The sequence below is a fragment of the Mobula birostris genome, chromosome 20, assembly GCF_030028105.1.
Source record: "Mobula birostris isolate sMobBir1 chromosome 20, sMobBir1.hap1, whole genome shotgun sequence".
Classification (NCBI taxonomy): domain Eukaryota; kingdom Metazoa; phylum Chordata; class Chondrichthyes; order Myliobatiformes; family Myliobatidae; genus Mobula; species Mobula birostris.
In genome coordinates this window covers 29,896,727-29,916,962 of record NC_092389.1, presented here as the reverse complement: position 1 = coordinate 29,916,962, position 20,236 = coordinate 29,896,727, and the positions used below count along the sequence as shown (strand labels likewise).

The window sequence follows — 20,236 nt, the reverse complement described above, 5'->3', positions numbered from 1 at the left end:
ACCTTCACATACATACAACTCACCCATGCCGTGGGCACTGATGCACCCCCATACCATCACAGATGCTGGCTTTTGCACCTTTCGCTGATAACAATCTGGATGGTCATTTTCATCTTTGGCACAGAGAACTCGACGCCAGTTTTTTCCGAAAACTAGCTGAAATGTGGACTCATCTGACCACAGCACACGGTTCCACAGTCTTTTGGTCCATCTGAGATGAGCTCGGGCCCAGAGAACTCGCCGGCGTTTCTGCATAGAGTTGATGTATGGCTTCCTCCTTGCGTAATACAGTTTCAAGTTGCACTTCTGGATGCAGCGACGGACTGTGTTGAGTGACAATGGTTTTCCGAAGTACTCCCCATCTTGCATTGAGAAATGTTCCTTTTGAACTGACTAACAATTCTCTCACGAATTTTGGCACAAAGGGGTGAGCCACGACCCATTCTTGCTTGCAAAGGCTGAGCCTTTGATGGACGCTACTTTTATACCCAGTCATGATATCTCACCTGCTACCAATTAGCCTGCTTAATGTGGAGTCTTCCAAACCGGGGTTACTTGAATATTCTGTGCACTTTTCAATCTTATTTTAACTCTGTCCCAACTTTTGTTGAGTGTGTTGCAGCCATCAAATTCTAAATTTGTGTATATTTACAAAATACAATTAAGTTGGTCAGTAAAACTATCGAAAATCTTTTCTTTGTACTTATGTCAGTTAAATAAAGGTTCACATGAATTAACATATCACAGATTTTTGTTTTTATTGCATTTTGGAAAATATCCCAACTTTTCTGGAAATGGGGTTTGTGTATTTACTCAGGTGATGGACACAGAGTCTATAAAAATGAGGCAAAGCAGCAGCAAAGTCATGGACACTACACAGATTACAGAGGAGGAAGAGATTGCTGTCTTCAGGCAAATCAGGGTATACAAATCCCCAGGGCTGACAAGGTGTTCCCTTGGACACTACAGAAGGAAAGTTCAGAAACTGCAGGGACCATAGCAGAGATATTTAAATCATCCTTAGCAACAGCTGAGGTATCAAAGTATTGGAAAATAGGTAGTGTCATTCCACTGCTTAAGAAAGGCTTTAAGGATAAATCTGGAAATTATAGGCCAGTGAGCCTGACATCAGTAGTGGGAAAGTTATTGGAAGGTATTCTAAGAGACCAGATATATGAGTATTTGGATAAACAGTAATTGATTAGAGATAGTCAACAGTGGGATCTAGACCAGTTGGATAAATGGGCTGAAAAATGGAAAATGGAATTTAATGCAGATAGGTGTGAGGTGTTGCACTTCAGGAGAACTAACACTTTGGTAGGTCTTACACAGTGAACTGAGTAGTGCAGTAGAACAAAGGGATCTGGGAATACAGATCCATAATTCATTGCAAGTGGTATCACAAATAGATTGGGTCATTAAGAAAGCTTTTGGCACATTGGTCTTCATAGATCAAAGTATTAAGTACAGGAGTTGAGATGTAATGCTGAAGTTGTATAGAACATTGGTGAGGCCTAATTTTGGAGTATTGGATTATTGTATACAGATGTAAACAGGATTGAAAGAGTACAGAGAAAATTTACAAGGATGATATAATGTGCAAGTGGTGGATGCGAATCCAATTTCAATGTTCAAGAGAAGTTTGGATAGGCATATGGATGGTAGGGGTACGGAGGGCTATGGTCCAGGTGCAGGTCAATGGGACTAGCCAGTATGAATGGTTCAGCACAGACTGGATGGGCAATGGGCCTGTTTCTCTGCTGTAATTTTCTATGACTCTATAAAGTGTTAAGCTATACGGAACTCTACATTTAACAGCCTAGCAGTTGCAAAAACATCCATTAATCAATACTTTGCTTTCTGCACCCTCTCTTGAAATCAATTCCAATAATTTACTCACTACCAACATTGAACTAATTGGTGTAAATACCTGGCTTGCCCCTTCCTCCTTTTTAAAACAACAATACAACATCAAGAACTCTCAAATCCTCTAGTCATACTACAATAGCCATGGAAGCTTAAAAACTGTCTACATAAGAGACTATAGATGCTGCCATCTGGAGGGAAGTAAAATCAAACTGCTGAAGGAGCTCAGTGGATCAGGCAGCATATGTGGAGGTGGAGGCCAGGTGTCGGAAGGATGCTCAGTGAGTGACAGGTAGAGACAGTTAAGGAGAGAGAAACAATGCAGCAATGGAGCCAGTCAGGGGGAGGAGATGATGTGCAGCCAGAGATAGAGGCTGCAGATGCTGGAATGTGATAAGCAAGGAAGATGCAAAGTGGAATCAAATAAAAATCAGAATCCGGTTTAGTATCACTGACATATGTCATGAAATTTGTTGTTTTGCGGCAGCATACATTGCAATACATAATTATAAAAGCCATAAATTAAAATAAGTAGATATAAAAAAGAAAATTAAATAAGTAGTGCAAAAAGAGAGGAAAAAGAACTGAGGTAATATTCATGAGTTAATTGTCCATTCAGAAATCTGATGATGGAGGGGAATAAACCGTTCCTGAAACTTTGTGTGCATATCTCCAAGCTCTGACGACACTACACTGATAGGCCTTAGGTCAAATAATAACGAGGCAGCCTACAGAGAAGTCATCACCCTGACACAGTGGTGTCAAGAAAATAACCTCGCCCTCAATGTCGCAAAAACAAGAGCTGGTTGTGGACTGCAGGAGGAATGGAGACAGGCTCACCCCCATTGACATCAATGGATCTGGGGTGGAGAGGGTGAACAGCTCTAAGTTCCTTGGCATCCACATTACCGAGGATCTCATGTGGTCTGTACATTTTTATGTTACATTGACTGTCCTATTGTACATATTCATTAGAAATTACTATAAATTGCACATTTCGATGGAGACGTAACGTAAATATTTTTACTCCTCATGTACAAATCCCATTTCCAGAAAAGTTGGGATATTTTCCAAAATGCAATAAAAACAAAAATCTGTGTTATGTTAATTCACGTGAACCTTTATTTAACTGACATAAGTACAAAGAAAAGATTTTCGATAGTTTTACTGACCAACTTAATTGTATTTTGTAAATATACACAAATTTAGAATTTGATGGCTGCAACACACTCAACAAAAGTTGGGACAGAGTTAAAATAAGATTCAAAAGTGCACAGAATATTCAAGTAACACTGGTTTGGAAGACTCCACATTAAGCAGGCTAATTGGTAGCAGGTGAGGTATCATGACTGGGTATAAAAGTAGCGTCCATCAAAGGCTCAGACTTTGCAAGCAAGGATGGGTCGTGGCTCACCCGCTTGTGCCAAAATTCGTGAGAGAATTGTTAGTCAGTTCAAAAGGAACATTCCTCAATGCAAGATTGCAGAGAATTTAGGTCTTTCAACATCTACTGTACATAATATTTTGAAAAGATTCAGAGAATTCAGAGACATCTCAGTGCGTAAAGGGCAAGTTCAGAAACCACTGTTGAAGGCACGTGATCTTCGAACCCTCAGGCGGCACTGCCTAAGAAACCGTCATGCTACTGTGACAATTATAGCCACCTGGGCTCGGGAGTACTTTGGAAAACCATTATCACTCCACACAGTCCGTCGCTGCATCCAGAAATGCAACTTGAAACTGTATTACGCAAGGAGGAAGCCATACATCAATTCTATGCAGAAACGCCAGCAAGTTCTCTGGGCCCGAGTGCATCTCAAATGGACCGAAAGACTGTGGAACCGTGTGCTGTGGTCGGATGAGTCCACATTTCAGATAGTTTTCGGAAAAAACGGGCGTCGAGTTCTCCGTGCCAAAGATGAAAACGACCATCCAGATTGTTATCAGCGAAAGGTGCAAAAGCCAGCATCTGTGATGGTATGGGGGTGCATCAGTGCCCACAGCATGGGTGAGTTGCACGTATGTGAAGGTACCATTGACTCTGAGGCATAAATCAGGATTTTAGAGAGACATATGTTGCCATCAAGGCGACGTCTTTTCCCGGGGCGTCCATGCTTATTTCAGCAGGACAATGCCAGACCACATTCTGCACGGGCTACAACAGCGTGACTTTGTAGACACAGAGTGCGTGTGCTTGACTGGCCTGCTGCCAGTCCAGATCTATCTCCTATTGAAAATGTATGGCGCATCATGAAGAGGAGAATCAGACAACGGAGACCACGGACTGTTGAGCAGCTGAAGTCTTATATCAAGCAAGAATGGACAAAATTTCCAATTGCAAATCTACTACAATTAGTATCCTCAGTTCCAAAACGATTAAAAAGTGTTATTAAAAGGAAAGGTGATGTAACATAACGGTAAACATGCCTCTGTCCCAACTTTTGTTGAGTGTGTTGCAGCCATCAAATTCTAAACTTGTGTATGTTTACAAAATACAATTAAGCTGGTCAGTAAAACTATTGAAAATCTTTTCTTTGTACTTTTGTCAGTTAAATAAAGGTTCACGTGAATTAACATATCACAGATTTTTTTCTTATTGCATTTTGGAAAATATCCCAACTTTTCTGGAAATGGGGTTTGTATATGAAGGATGTAAGTAATAAAGTCAATTCAATTCCTATTCCTCCCTCTTGATGGTAGTATTGAGAAGAGAGCATGCCCTGGGTGATGGCGGTCCTTACTTATGGATGCCGCCTTTTGAAGGTGTCCTTGATGCTGGGGAGGCTCGTGCCCATGATGGAGCTGGCAAAGTTTACAACTTTCTGCAGCATTCTCCGATTCTGTGCAGTGGCCTGTCCATATCAGATGGTGAGGCAACCAGTTAGAATGCTCTCCACAGTACATCTGTAGAAATTTGCAAGCATCTTTAGTAACACACCAATTCTCTACAAACTCCTAATGAAATACAGCCACTGACATGCCTTGCTATCTACACTCTGAAGCTGGGAAGTGGCCACCTGCAGAAATACTCAGGGACCACAGTGACATCAGCTGTTGCACAAGCTCCAAAACACATCTTGGGTTCCTCCAGCTGATGACACCTATTACAGCAGTGTTTGCCTGAGGCACAGGAAAGGGCTGGAGTTGCCACGTGGCGCAGATGTGCAGACCAAAATTCAAGATGCCATGCCTATATTTAGCAGATTAACTATGTTAACAAGTGAATTATTAGACATACAATAAAATAATACAATATTATTCCAGGAGAGTACAAGATCACCCATTTACAATATTTTCCAGCCTTACTGAATATTACAGCATTATATTGCATCCTTAATAACTTTATGGGTAACAATCTCATAAATGCTTCATATTCCAGATGCCTCAGTCAGTGTTGGTTAGCTGGTCTCTGCCAAGGTAATAACTTAAAGTGCTTGAAAATCTGGCAGGATAAGAAACTGTTGAGTTGGATGTTGGGATCAGACACAACCACAAACCTCAGTTCCTCTGGGCTTAGGAAGAGGAAACAATTAACTAGGATTTCAATCAACTTGATCACAATTGATTTGGCCACTCCAGAGATTCCTGCTGGGAAATGCATGTTTGTATACAGGCTTCATTTTGGAACACTTACTGGTAGTATCCATTCATGGACAAAGCCACTTAAGTCATGTAGCACAGGACACCTAATGTTCATCAAGCATTATCTCAGCAAGGAGTCAGACTATCTAGAAAATAGAGATATCTTGTCAGGGGGAACTGAGAACCAGGATAGCATCAGCATTAATTACTTAACAGTGCTCCAGTATAACCATATTTTGACATTATTTCATTTCTATGGCTATAAACATCCACACACAATAGTTAGTCTGCTGCCAAACACCTGTAATCCACAAGTAGCAATACTGTCCAAGAAATAGCAGCTTTTCTCATGAGACTATTATGTCACATTCCAGCTATCTCAATCTGGATAAAATTTGCTGCAAATGACAGGAATATATATGAATGTTCTGTTTGTTTTTGAAATTGTGATGGAGGCCATTTATCTCGAAGTTAACAAGCACAGAGCAAATGAAGTAGCAAATGCTTAGATATGCAGTATGTCGAGGTAATAAGTTTCAAGGGCTGCAGCATCAGATGTGAATGGAGAAGGGACTGGTGGGTTTATCTCCACAAATGAGAAGATTTACAAATGCTGGAAATACAAAGTCCAGAGGGAGAAGGGCAAGTGAAGAAGAGAAACCATCACTTGCCGAGCTGCCTTTATCGTGAATCCCTATTCACCAAGCAGCTGCTAGAAAGAAGAAGGGTCTCAGCCCGAAACATCGACTGTTTACTCTTTTCCATAGATGCTGCTGGCTTGCTGAGTTCCTCCAGCATTTTGTGTATCCGTACTAGTGCATATGCTGAAGGAAGATTGGAATTAAATCAGGTTTGTGTGGCAGATTGCTGGTCGGACACCAGGAATATACGCCGTATTTTATAGCACAGCTGAAGAAATTGGCGAGGAAATCAAATTACTGAGAGTGTACAATAGTCCCAAGCCATCAGAGGAAGTTAAGAGAGTGTGATAGCAAGACTCTAGAGAAACCAACAAGGCAGTAATAACAGGGGATTTCAATTACCCTGATATTAACAGAACGAAGAGCATTAAAGCTTCAGATTTAACAAAATACATTTAGGAGATTTTTTTTAAATCACTTCATGACAGCAAGAAGGGAAGTAACAGTATGATGCAACAACACTGGAAGAGTGAAAAGGATGAAATTAAAAGCAGAAAATACTAAAAACACTCAGTATGTCATGCAGGATCAGTGGAAAGTCAACTTTTTATTAATATGGTTCAGCTGAAAGATCTTTGATATGTAATATTACAAGGGAAGGATTGTGGACATACAAACATTATGGAATGAAATTCACTGCCCAGATAAAACAATTTCCTGGACTATGAGAAAGTATTGGGTGTGGAGCAATGGGATACTCATAACAGACACAAGGAATCAAACATTTGTCCTTTTTACCTACTATAGCCCGAAAAGGTTAGACAGAAGAATACCAGTAAGTGTAGATATCGAGTTAGAGTACTACAGCACGGAAACAGTCCCTTTGGTCCATCCAGTCAGGTCCGAACTGTTCTTCTGCCTATTCCTATTGACCCACACCTGGAAAATAGTCCTCCATGCCCCTCCTGCCCACAGACGTATCCAAACTTCTCTTAAATGTTGAAATTGAACTCGCATCCACTAGTTCTGCTGGCAGCCTGTTCCACACTCAGATCACCTTCTGAGTGAAGAAGCTCCCCCAAAGGTTCCCCTTCATTATTTCCCCTTTTACCTTTAACCTATGTGTTGTTGTTGTTCCTCTTCGCGCTTTGTGGTGCACTAGGCAGCAACCTCTAACATTTGTCTGATTTTTACAAGGCCGAGTTGCTCGCCTGAGCTCAACCTGGGACTACTCGCCTCGAACTCCAGTGCGGATGCCACAACACAAAGAGCTATGTATTCTGTGTTGCACGTTTATTACATGCATTATAGTTAACAAGTCACATTAGTGGGGGCGTGGTAAAAGCAAAGGGAATAAATGACATATTCCAGCTTATTTTGTGGTAGTTTGTAGCTTGGGACCGCGGTGATAATATCCTTGCTTAACACTGAGTTAACAATTAATAATGCTTCATTTCATGTTTGATAATTGTAAGAAAAGGATCAGAATAAGGAATTTGACTCTTTGGAGTAATCATTGGAGCTGTGGGTGTGTCACACAAGTATAACAACTCCATCTGGGGTCATAGGCTGGCGGCAATTGTTTGGTTTTAATTTTGAATCAATTTTTTGCTGCCACACTATGACTTCTTGTTCTAGTCTCACTCACCCCCAGTGGAAAAAAACTTGTTGGAAATTCCCCTAACTAACCCTGGTGGGAGTTGTGTACAGGCCACCTAACAGTAGTAGTGAGGTTGGGGATGGCATTAAACAGGAAATTAGAAATATGTGCAATAAAGGAACAGCAGTTATAATGGGTGACTTCAATCTACATGTAGATTGGGTGAACCAAATTGGTAAAGGTGCTGAGGAAGAGGATTTCTTGGAATGTATGCGGGATGGTTTTTTGAACCAACATGTCGAGGAACCAACTAGAGAGCAGGCCATTCTAGACTGGGTACTGAGCAATGAGGAAGGGTTAATTAGCAATCTTGTCGTGAGAGGCCCCTTGGGTAAGTGACCATAATATGGTGGAATTCTTCATTCAGATGGAGAGTGACATAGTTAATTCAGAAACAAAGGTTCTGAACGTAAGGAAGGGTAACTTTGAAGGTATGAGACGTGAATTAGCTAAGATAGACTGGCAAATGATACTTAAAGGGTTGACGGTGCATATGCAATGGCAAGCATTTAAAGATCACATGGATGAACTAGAACAACTGTTCATCCCAGTTTGGCAAAAGAATAAACCAGGGAAGGTAGTGCACCCGTGGCTGACAAGGGAAATTAGGGATAGTATCGATTCCAAAGAAGAAACATACAAATTAGCCAGAAAAAGTGGCTCACCTGAGGACTGGGAGAAATTCAGAGTCCAACAGAGGAGGACAAAGGGCTTAATTAGGAAAGGGAAAAAAGATTATGAGAGAAAGCTGGCAGGGAACATAAAAACTGACTGTAAAAGCTTTTATGGATATGTGAAAAGAAAAAGATTGGTTAAGACAAATGTAGGTCCCTTACAGTCAGAAACAGGTGAATTGATCATGGGGAATAAGGACATGGCAGACCAATTGAATAACTACTTTGGTTCTGTCTTCACTAAGGAGGACATAAATAATCTTCTGGAAATCTTAGGGGACAGAGGGTCCAGTAGGATGGAGGAACTGAGGGAAATACATGTTAGTAGGGAAGTGGTGTTAGGTAAATTGAAGGGATTAAAGGCAGATAAATCCCCAGGGCCAGATGGTCTGCATTCCAGAGTGCTTAAGGAAGTAGCCCAAGCAATAGTGGATGCATTAGTGATAATTTTTCAAAACTCTTTAGATTCTGGAGTAGTTCCTGAGGATTGGAGGGTGGCTAATGTAACCCCACTTTTTAAAAAAGGAGCGAGAGAGAAATCGGGGAATTATAGACCGGTTAGCCTGACATCGGTGGTGAGGAAAATGCTAGAGTCAGTTATCAAAGATGTGATAACAGCACATTTGGAAAGCCGTGAAATCATCGGACAAAGTCAGCATGAATTTGTGAAAGGAAAATCATGTCTGACGAATCTCATAGAATTTTTTGAGGATGTAACTAGTAGGGTGGATAGGGGAGAACCAGTGGATGTGGTATATTTGGATTTTCAAAAGGCTTATGACAAGGTCCCATACAGGAGATTAGTGTGCAAACTTAAAGCACACGGTATTGAGGGTAAGGTATTGATGTGGATAGAGAATTGGTTGGCAGACAGGAAGCAAAGAGTGGGAATAAATGGAACCTTTTCAGAATGGCAGGCAGTGACTAGTGGGGTACCGCAAGACTCAGTGCTGGGACCCCAGTTGTTTACAATATATATTAATGACTTAGATGAGGGAATTAAATGCAGCATCTCCAAGTTTGCGGATGACACAAAGCTGGGCGGCAGTGTTAGCTGTGAGGAGGATGCTAGGAGGATGCAGGGTGACTTGGATAGGTTAGGTGAGTGGGCAAATTCATGGCAGATGTAATTTAATGTGGATAAATGTGAGGTTATCCACTTTGGTGGCAAAAACAGGAAAACAGATTATCTGAATGGTGGCCGATTAGGAAAAGGGGAGGTGCAATGAGACCTGGGTGTCATTATACACCAGTCATTGAAAGTGGGCATGCAGGTACAGCAGGCGGTGAAAAAGGCGAATGGTATGCTGGCATTCATAGCAAGAGGATTCGAGTACAGGAGCAGGGAGGTACTACTACAGTTGTACAAGGCCTTGGTGAGACCACACCTGGAGTATTGTGTGCAGTTTTGGTCCCCTAATCTGAGGAAAGACATTCTTGCCATAGAGGGAGTACAAAGAAGGTTCACCAGATTGATTCCTGGGATGGCAGGACTTTCATATGATGAAAGACTGGATCGACTGGGCTTATACTCGCTGGAATTTAGAAGTTTGAGGGGGGCATCTTATTGAAACGTATAAAATTCTAAAAGGATTGGACAGGCTAGATGCAGGAAGATTGTTCCCGATGTTGGGGAAGTCCAGAACGAGGGGTCACAGTTTGAGGATAAAGGGGAAGCCTTTTAGGACCGAGATTAGGAAAAACTTCTTCACACAGAGAGTGGTGAATCTGTGGAATTCTCTGCCACAGGAAACAGTTGAGGCCAGTTCATTGGCTATATTTAAGAGGGAGTTAGATATGGCCCTTGTGGCTAAAGGAATCGGGGGTATGGAGAGAAGGCAGGTACAGGGTTCCGAGTTGGATGATCAGCCATGATCATACTGAATGGTGGTGCAGGCTCCAAGGGCTCAATGGCCTACTCCTGCACCTATTTTCTATACCCCTCATAATTTGTATACCACGATCAAATCTCCCCTCATTCTCCTACATTCCAGCAAATGAAGTCATAACCTATTCAACTTTTCCCTATAACTCGGGTCCTCAAGTCCCAAAAATATCCTTGCATATTTTCTCAGGTCACCTGGACATTGTTTACAGTTGTGTGGAGGTGGCGTGCGGTGCAAATGACTCCCCACAGGCTGCATTCCAATCACGCACATCCTTTCTACAGCCCTACCACACAAGCTTTAGTGCACCAGTTTCTGAGAGGCCTTCCAGCCCGGATCTGAGACGCATGTATGAAGTTAAAAACAGTCCACTTCCAGTTTGCACTATGGGGCAAGAGCAACCGGTTGAGACATCGCAAAGGAGAGAAACCTCAGCTTCCCCGAACTTAATGTCAGCCATCCACAGGCCTGTGACTGCTGTTCGGCAGGCCTGGACCTCTGGGTCAGTAGCCTGGTCGGCTCCCATGCCGGCATTGTCAACCCCTATGTGTACGGACTCAATGGCTGGCCGTGAGAGGCAATCAGCCACAGCATATGGCTCTCACATATCCCCTTCATATGTTGTATATCCATTGTGAACGCAGATATGTATGCCAGGTGGCATTGCTGACGTGCAGGCCAAGGGTCTGATATTTTGGCCATCACGTGCACGAGGGGTTTGTGGTCAATGAATGCTGCAAAATGGCAACCATCTGGAAGAAAATTAAAATAATGGATTGCCAGATAGAGACTGAGAAGCTCACGTTCAAACGTGCTGTACTTCCTTTCGGGGAGCCAGAGCAGCTGCCCCACGCCTCTGACCACCTGTTCACATACAGCACCCACAGCATAGTCTGAAGTGTCAGTAGTAATGGCTACTGATGCATTGGGGAGTGGGTGCGTCAGTAAGATCGCCTCGGAAAGAGCTCATTTGGTATCATTAAATGCCCTGGTCATGTCGGCTGACCAGTCAAGCACGTGATTAAGGGTATTGCCTTTAAGCGCACTATAAAGTGGGAGCATAAGTTCACCAGCTCATGAAATAAAGCAGTGATTTAAATTTACCTTACCTAAAACTTCCTGTAGTTTTTTTAGTAGTGTAGGGCAGTGGGAAATCAAATGGTTGGTAACCCAAACATTTAACAGGTTTAGTAAACAATCCGTGTTGGATTTAGCACTGGAAAAGTGTGCCGAGATGAGATACATGTTTGGATTTGGATGCACTGGTGACAAGTATGTCATCCACGTAAACAAAAAGAAAGTCTCCGTCTTTTAATACAGAATCCATCGGCCATTGGAAAGTCTGGTGCTGCATTTTTCAGCCCAAATGGCGAACGTAGAAACTCAAAGAGGCTCAGCGGGGTTATCACAGCGGTTTTGGGAATGTCCACTGAGCTCACAGGCATCCGATGGTAGCCTCTAACTAAATCAACTTAGGAAAATATTAACTTTTGTGCTAAGCGTACTGAAAAGTCCTGGATGTGTGGGACCGGGTACCGGGTAACGATCAGGGGCGGTGACTTCACTAAGGCGTCAGTAATCACCACACAGGTGGCAACCACCATCGGACTTAGGGACCATGTGAAGGGGTGAAGCCCAGCGGCTATTCGACCGGTGTACAATCCCGAGTCTTTCCATGTTGGCAAACTCAGCCTTAGTGGCTGCCAACTTTTCTAGGTCCAGTCTACGTGCGCTGGCAGGCAAGTTGTGGAAATGTAGTACTCGACCCCATGTCCTGTGACTGTAGTGGAAAATGTGGGCTTCATGAGGTCTGGAAATTCGCCTAGCAGTTGAGTAAACTCACATGCGGTGGTGCACGCGCTGGACTGTCATTGTGGGGAACTTACTGGGGCAGCAGGTTAACGACCCAAAGTCCTTGACATCCACAAGCCTGCAGTTCTCAAGATAGACTAATACTGTAGTCCTTGGGCACACAGGAAATCTGCACTGAGCAGCGGTCTAGCCACTTTAGCCAGGACGAAGTCCCCTGTGTAATGTTGCCACTGAAGCAGGGTGTCACCCGTCGTGTCCAAAAGTCTGGACCCTGCTGCCGTGAGCATCTTCCAGAGAGGCTTCTTCGCTCTTTGCCTTCTCATCAATAGGTGATGCTAGCAGCACACTCACTTGAGCACCCGTGCTGCACAGGAAGCGTCACCCGGAACAGGTTTCTGTAATAAAGAGCAGGCGACCCTGACAGCTGGAACCCACAGTGTTCACTGACCTTCCATGTCCTGATGCGCTGGCATCGTCAAAGCTCCTAGGCTGTCAGTACTTCCTAGCGTTCGCATCAAAGTGAGCGTGGTAAAAACAGCAACCCAGCATTGTCTGTTTCATAGCATTAGTTAGTAATCTGCTTATCTTGGTGGACTTACTGACCAGGCTTATTGAGGCAGGGTAACGAGGAGGAATGATGCACCTCTGCCTGGCTGGGTGTGGACTATCAGCTATTTTAGCAAGCTCCCTATGGGTGCATTAGCAAGGGCTATGCAAACTGGATCAGGCATTTTCTGCATGAAAAGTTCTTTAAAAAGAAAACAAGGATGCTGATTTCCCAGCAGATACAGCATGTGGTCCATTAGCTCCACAGACTTATCATCACCAAGACCAGGCAAGCAGAACAGCTGTTTGGCGTGCTCAGACTCCAAAAAACCAAAAGTCGGTAAAAGGTGAGTTTTCAGCAATCGGTATTTATCGTGTTTAGACAGGTGTTCAAGTAGACTCACCACTCTCACAGCCGTGGAGTTACAGAGTGACAGTTCCACATAGAAATATTGTCTTGTTGGCAGTAATTTCTCGCAGGGCAAATTGAGTCTCTGTTCATACGAACCAAGTTACGACATTTTGCTCCCAAAACTCTGGCAGTTTCAAAGCAACTGCGTTGGTTGACGTGTTCAATAACTGCAATCAGCTTAGAGCAAGAGGGTCATTAATATAGGTTTTTGCAAATAAAATGTCAGCTGTTTTATGTTTAAGAAAAACTTAGCAACTCATTTATTGTACTTCAAACACTGAATGCGAAGTGCAGAAATAGTACTTTATATAATTCTGTCATCATCAGACCAGAGGGAACCCCAACTCAATGTCGGTGGTTGTGAATTATGTATGTTTCCACCAATTCTATTACCCTACACTGGAACGAAATGCTTCACACTTAAAGAAAGAAAGAAGGGAGAGGAGAGGAGAAGATGGCAGCGCGACGCAGCGCACACGGCCATTCCGAATGAATATCGTTATGTGTTAACTAGGGGGGTCGTGCACAATCCTATCTGATGGAGACAGACGTGAGAAGCACAGAGGAACACCTGGAGAAACTGCCGCTGCTACTGTGCAATCGAGAATCTCCAGAGGGGAAGGCCCCAAATCCTCGGCTTTGCCTATTGCCAGGGCTGGGGTCAAAATGCTCAGCAGAGATGGTGCTCGGTGTCAGGGAGCTGGTCGGAGGCTCGGAGTTTTCAGATGGACTGTGGTCGGATGCTTCCAGGATGCTGCATCGGCAATTTTGCGGTGCTGGAGGGTTACCGTCTGTGTGAGATGATGGGAGTTTCGAGAGACTTTGAGACTTTTTACTGTGCCATGGTCTGTTCTTTATCAAATTACAGTATTGCTTTGCACTGTTGTAACTATATGTTATAATTATGTGGTTTTTGTCAGTTTTTCAGTCGGTTTGTCATGTGTTTCTGTGATATCATTCTGGAAAAACATTGTATTATTTCTTAATACATGCATTATTAAATGACAATAAAAGAGGACTGCGTGTCCTCATAATCTAATCTAATCTAATCTAACCCGATCAGCATTGGAGTTAGTAGAATAAGAGATGATTTCATCAAAGCATAAAGTTTCGAGACGGATTGAACTGAGTGGATGCTGAATTGATACAATCCGGTGCCATACTGAGGGAGCATGTTTGCAGTTCGAATGGTCACACGTTCAACTGTGGAACTTGGAATTATTTAACACAGACAGTTCTACAGTCACTGAAAACCTTCAAGGCAGAGACTGGCAAAAGTTTAAATTCCAAAGGAATGCCGGAAAATGGGAAGAAAGTAAGAAAGTAGCATCGAGGTCGAAACTGGATCGGTTATAGAATTATAGTCATTGAGTTACACAACACGGAGACAGGCCCTTCGGCCCACCTCGTCCACACTAACCAATTTGCCGACAGGAGCCTTGATGCTATTCATTGTTTAACTCCTCCCCCTCCCCGACTCTGACCAACCCATACCGCCCTCCATCAGCACTGGCTCCGCACCTGCCATGGTCCAGATCTCTCACTCCGCATCTGCCCTTGTCCCTCCCTGCAGCCGCGACCCACATCTCCGCCCCCGCCTCCAACGTTCACTTAGGCCCCGCCCCCACCTTGCCGTGAATGAACATTGTCTTGTCCCGCGCGTTCTCCCTCAGGATTTTCTCCAGGCGGAAGTTGTCGAATTTGAACTGCTCCAATCTGTCCGGCGCATCGCCCTCCGCCCCGGCCCCGGCCCCGGTCCCGGTCCCAGCCCCGATTCCGATTCTGGTCCCAGACCCAGACCCAGTCCTGCGCCGTTTCTGCTCCGGCTCCAAACTGTGCTTTACACACTCCGCCATCTTACAACAAATCGCCGCCTTTTCCGCTCACCCAATGAGTGTCAGGGTTAGCGACCTGAACCAATGAACTAGAGCATTGCTCAGCTCAACGAATCGGATGGGTGATTATTACAACTAAGGATTGTTCGCTCCACAAGTTCTGACGCAGGTTCCCACTGGCGACCTCCCAGTTAGTGTTCCCCCTGCTGGCCAGAATCAGAATCAAGTTTAATATCACTGTATATGTCCTCAAATTTGTTGGTTTAGCAACAGCAGTATATTGCAATTAATACTAATAATAATAAACTATAAATTACAGTAAGTATATATAAAACAGAAAATTAAATTAAATAAGTAGTCTAAAAAGAGGAAAAATACTGAAGTAGCATTTATTGTCCATTCAGAAATCTGTTGGCGGAAGGGAAGAAGCTGTTCCTGAAATGTTAAGTGAGTCCCTTAAGGCTCCTGTACCTCCTCCTTGATGGTAGCAATGAGAAGAGGCCACGTCCTGGGTAATGGGGGTCCTAAATGATGGATGCCATCTTTTTGAGTCATCACCTTTCGAAGGAGTCCTTGATGGTGGGGTGGCTAGTGCCCATGTTGGAACTGGCTGAGTTTTGCAACTTACTGCAGCTTTTTCCAATCCTGTGCAGTGGTCCCTCCATAACCAGACAGCAATGTAACCAGTTAGGATGCTCTCCAATGTACCTCTGTAGAAACTTACTAGAGTCTTTGATGACATACCAATTCTTCTCAAACCCCTAATGCCTTCTTTGTTATTGCATCAACATGTTGGGCCCAGGATAGATTTTCAGATCCACTTCTGATCTCTGAATGAGGACTAGTGTGTTTCCCCTTTCTGAAGTCCATAATCAATTCTGTGGTATTACTGACGTTGAGCACAATGTTGTTGTGACACCACTCACCCAGCTGATCTATCTCGCTCCTCTTCACCATCTGAAATTCTGTCAACAATAGTTGTGTCATCAGCAAATTTATAGATGGTATTTAAGCTATGCCTAGCCACACAGTCATGGGTATAGAGAGAGTAGAGCAGTGGGCTAAGCACGCATCTTTGGGGTGTGGCAGTGTTGATTGTCAGTGAGAAGGAGATGTTATTTCTGATCCGCTCTGATTCCGGTCTCCCAGTGAGGAAGTCAAGGATCCAGTTGCAGAGGGAGGTACAGAGAGGTCACTTTTACAACCAAACGTTATCCTTACTGTCTGAAGCAACGGACACAAAATGCTGGAGGAACTCAGCAAATGAGGCAGCATCTATGGAGGGGAATACACAGTTAACATTTCAGGCCGAGATCCTTCACCAGGACCTGCATTCCTCCAGCATTTTGAGTGTGTTGCTCAAGATGTCCAACTCCAAAGATCTGGACAATAGAATTAATGGCTTAGTAGCCAAGTTTGTGGATGGTACAAAGATAGGTAGAGGAAGCAGGAGTCAACAGAATGAATTAGACAGATTAGAATAATGGGCAAAGAAATGGCAGATGGAATACAGTCATACACTTTGGTAAAAGGATTAAAGGCATAGTCTATTTTCTAAACAGGAAGCAAATTCAGAAATATGGGGGGTTATTGATAAGTTTGTGGCCTAAGGTAGAAGGAGTCAATTTTAGAAAACCTAGCACATTTATTTTTCCTACATTTACACACTTAGTCCAGCGGTCGTGGAGCATACGGATCCCTTCTTTGTAGAGGTCAGCATCTTCGACCTCCAGAAGTGGTCCATAGCAGGGGTGATTGATAAGTTCATGGCCTAAGGTAGAAGGAGATGAGTTATTAACATCAAACTTCCTGCATTTTCACGCAAGGAGTTGAACTGCACATGCATCTAATGAGAGCTGTATAACTCATCTCCTTCTACCTTAGGCCACGAACTTATCAATCACCCCTGCTATGGACCACCTGGAGGTCCAAGACGCTCTCGTAAACCCAACAGCAGTGTGCGGTGTCCAGGCAGTGACCCACTCCTCCAGCCAGCAGGGGCACTATGGACTGGCAAGTCACCAGCGGAAGTGCTGATCTATGCCGGCCTCAACTCCTCGAACAAGAACAGAATTGCACAGGTTCACTACCCTGATGCCGTCCCTATCATTGTGAGGGATTTCAACCGGGCCAGCTTGAAGTCACTGAACAACTACCACAAACATGTCACCTGCAGAGCCAGAGAAGCCAACACATTTGACCAGTGTTACACCACCATCAAGAACACATACCGTGCTGTCCTACGCCCTTTGGAAAGTCTGACCACCTGGCGGTACTTCTATATCCAACGTACAGGCAGACTGAGGACCACAGCACCAGTGGCAGGAGTCAAGAAGGTAGGCCAAAGGAGGCAAAGGAGTGCTTAAAGGACTGCTTTGAGTCAGTGGACTGGGATTCATCTACGAATCTGAATGAATACTCCACAGTTGTCACTCACGTCAGCAAGACCTGTGTAGGTGAGTGTGTGGCTTCGGGAACACACTGGACATACCCAAACCAAAAGCTGTGGATGACCTAGGGGATTTGCAGTCTGCTAAGGGCTAGGTCTATGGCATTCAAGAACGAGGATCCAGAACTCCAGAAGTCCAGGTTTGACCTACAGAAGGCTATGTTAAGAAGAAAAAGGCAATTCTGAATTAAGTTGGATGCATGTCAGCTATGACGAGGTGTGTAGGTCACTACTTTCTACAAGGTCAAACCCAACATCATGAATGGCTGTGATGCTTCATTCCCTGATGAGCTGAACTCCTTTTCTGCAATCTTTGAAAGGGGGAATAAAACTACACCTGTGTGATCCCTGCAACATCTGGTGACCCTGTGATCTCAGTCTCGGAGGCCGACAACAGAACATCTTTCGAGAGGGTGAGCCCTTGCAAGACATCAGGTCCCAATGGTGTACCTGGTAGGGCACTGAAAACCTGTGCCAACCAAATGGTGGGTGTATTCGAGAACATCTTCAATCTCAAGTTGCAATCGGTGGTTCCCATCTGCTTCAGAATGGTGACAATCAAGAAGACTATCACTCAATGTCATGCACATCTACTGTGGTGAAGTGCTTTGAGAGGTTGGTCATAGCTAGAATCACCATCTCCTGCCTAAGCAAGGACTTGGACCTACTGCAATTTGCCTATTGCCACAATCTCACTGCTCTCCACTCAGCTTTGGACCTCCTGGACAATAGCAATACCTACATCAGGCTTCTGTTTATTGATTACAACTCAGCGGTCAACACCGTCATACCCTCAGTACTAATCAACAAGCTCCAAAACCTGGGCCTCTGCACCTCACTGCAACTGGATCCTTGACTTCCTCACCGGAAGACCACAATCTGTGTGGATCAGATTTAACATTTCCTCCTTACTGACAATCAACACTGGTGCACCTCAGGGATGTGTGCTTAGCCCACTGCTCTACTCTCTCTATACCCATGACTGTGTGGCTAGCCACAGCACAAATACCATCTATTAATTTGTCAATGACACACTATTGCTGCAGAATTTCAGATGGTGATGACAAGTATGAGATAGATCAGCTGGTTGAGTGGTGTCACAACAACTTTGCTTAGAAAAAGCAAGGTTAAACTTACTTTGACCAACACCTTAAGACTAAAGCCCAAGTCCCTTGAAAGTCAACCCTTTTTTCTTTCCCATAGATTCTTTGTTCCACTGTTTGTTGAGTGTCTTTATTTCAGATTATCAGAGTCTGCAATTCATTCCAGATATTCCTGACTTTAAATTCGAACACCAACCACTACTGATTGGAAGACTGACTTACATCCTGAAGTCCACCCCATTTTTATTTCAAAGTGCATTTTATTCACAAAAAATTGTTCAAAATATATAACAGCGATTAAGTCAATAATTCAGAGTCCTGCCGAAGGGTCTCGGCCCAAAGTATCGACTGTACTTTCTTCCATAGATGCTGCCAGGCCTGCTGAGTTCCTCCAGCATTTTGTGTGTTGCTTGGATTTCCAGCATCTGCAGATTTTCTCTTGTATGTGAAGTCAATAACAATGTTATTAAATGACTTAATATATCAGTTAAAATGCAATCCTCGCTGTCTAGGATGTGCTCAATTCAAAGTCCCTACCAATCTCCAACAAACCAGCTGATATCACCACGGATACCTTGGCATGGATGTTTCTTAGAGAGGCGGCAGACAGTCTGTTGCTACATAGATCTGTGAATGGCCAGGTGAGTGGCAGACCAAGGAGATCCCCCCCGATTGATCATCCCTCTCCCTATGTACTGGATGCCCTTCCATGCACTTCAGACCCACCCCTTTCTCACTCAACTTCAGGTTTAGAATCAAGGATCTGTTCCCTATTGGCAGGGTCCAGGCTTCAATTTCCCATACTGCATCCCCACTAACTTTGAAAAAGCCTGGTGCACCCTTGGTGAGAGGACAGGCTTGCAGCTTGGGGCACCAAATTTTGCTGATCAGAGAAGAGCTCATAATTTCACTCTGTTTCTACTGGCCAGAGAACAAGCCTGAATCTATCCCCTGCTGGTTGCACTTCCCTCCAACCCAGATTCTGCCTCTGCTCAACTCTACCCACTGCAGGATTGGCGAGACACTTCCCACCTCAGACTCAACTCTGCTTCTTCCTGGTTGACAGACAAATTACACCTTTGACACAGCCCCTGGGGACAGGAGGCAGAGAGCAGAGGCGTTGAGTGGAATCTTCCAAAACTCCAGTCACTCTAGAAAGATCCCAGAGGACTGGAAAAACATGATCGTAGTGCCATTCTTCAAATGAAAAAGGCTAGCATGCAAGCAAAAGCAATGCTTTTACGGCTCAGGGCATTCCAGAATTCAGAGTTGAAGTCCGGTGCTATCTGTAAGGTATCTCTGTACGTCCTCCCTGTGGAGTATGTGGGTTTTCTCCGAGTCCTCTGATTTCCTCTCACAGGCCAAAGACATACTGGGTAGGTTAGCTGGCCATTGTAAATTGTCCCGTGAGTAGATTAGGGCTAAATCAGAGTTGTCAGGGTTTGCTGGGCAGTGCGGCTCAAAGGGTCTATCTCTAAATAGATACACACAAAATGCTGGAGGGAATCTTCAGGTCAGGCAGCATCTATGGAGGGAAATGATCAGTAAACACATCAGGCATTTTGTGTGTGTTGCTTCAGACACTACAGTGTCAATTGTGTCTCCATGACTGAAGACTCTGGTGGGTGTAGTACTTGGTAACTTGCCTCCAGTATCATCCAGCAGCACTTATGTCCACTCTGATCAAGCGTTTTGATATGTTGGTGAATTAGAATCAGGTCTAATATCACCGGTATATATCGTGAAATTTGTTAACTGTGGCAGCAGTAC

At 44.0% G+C, this 20,236-nt stretch overlaps 1 protein-coding gene across 2 annotated transcripts in view; it reads right to left on the bottom strand.

The window, feature by feature from the left end:
• The window catches only part of dcps (decapping enzyme, scavenger), a 96,621-nt gene extending 81,680 nt beyond the window's left edge, over nt 1-14,941 (bottom strand). The window contains exon 1 of one of the 2 annotated variants that reach the window (XM_072238424.1): nt 14,708-14,941. In XM_072238424.1, the coding sequence (XP_072094525.1) occupies nt 14,708-14,935 (228 nt within the window). In that variant the 5' untranslated portion in view covers nt 14,936-14,941. Of the gene's footprint in view, nt 1-14,600; nt 14,652-14,707 lie in introns of those variants that run through there. The other variant, XM_072238425.1, reaches the window with a different exon arrangement.
• Nucleotides 14,942-20,236: the final 5,295 nt, after the last annotated feature.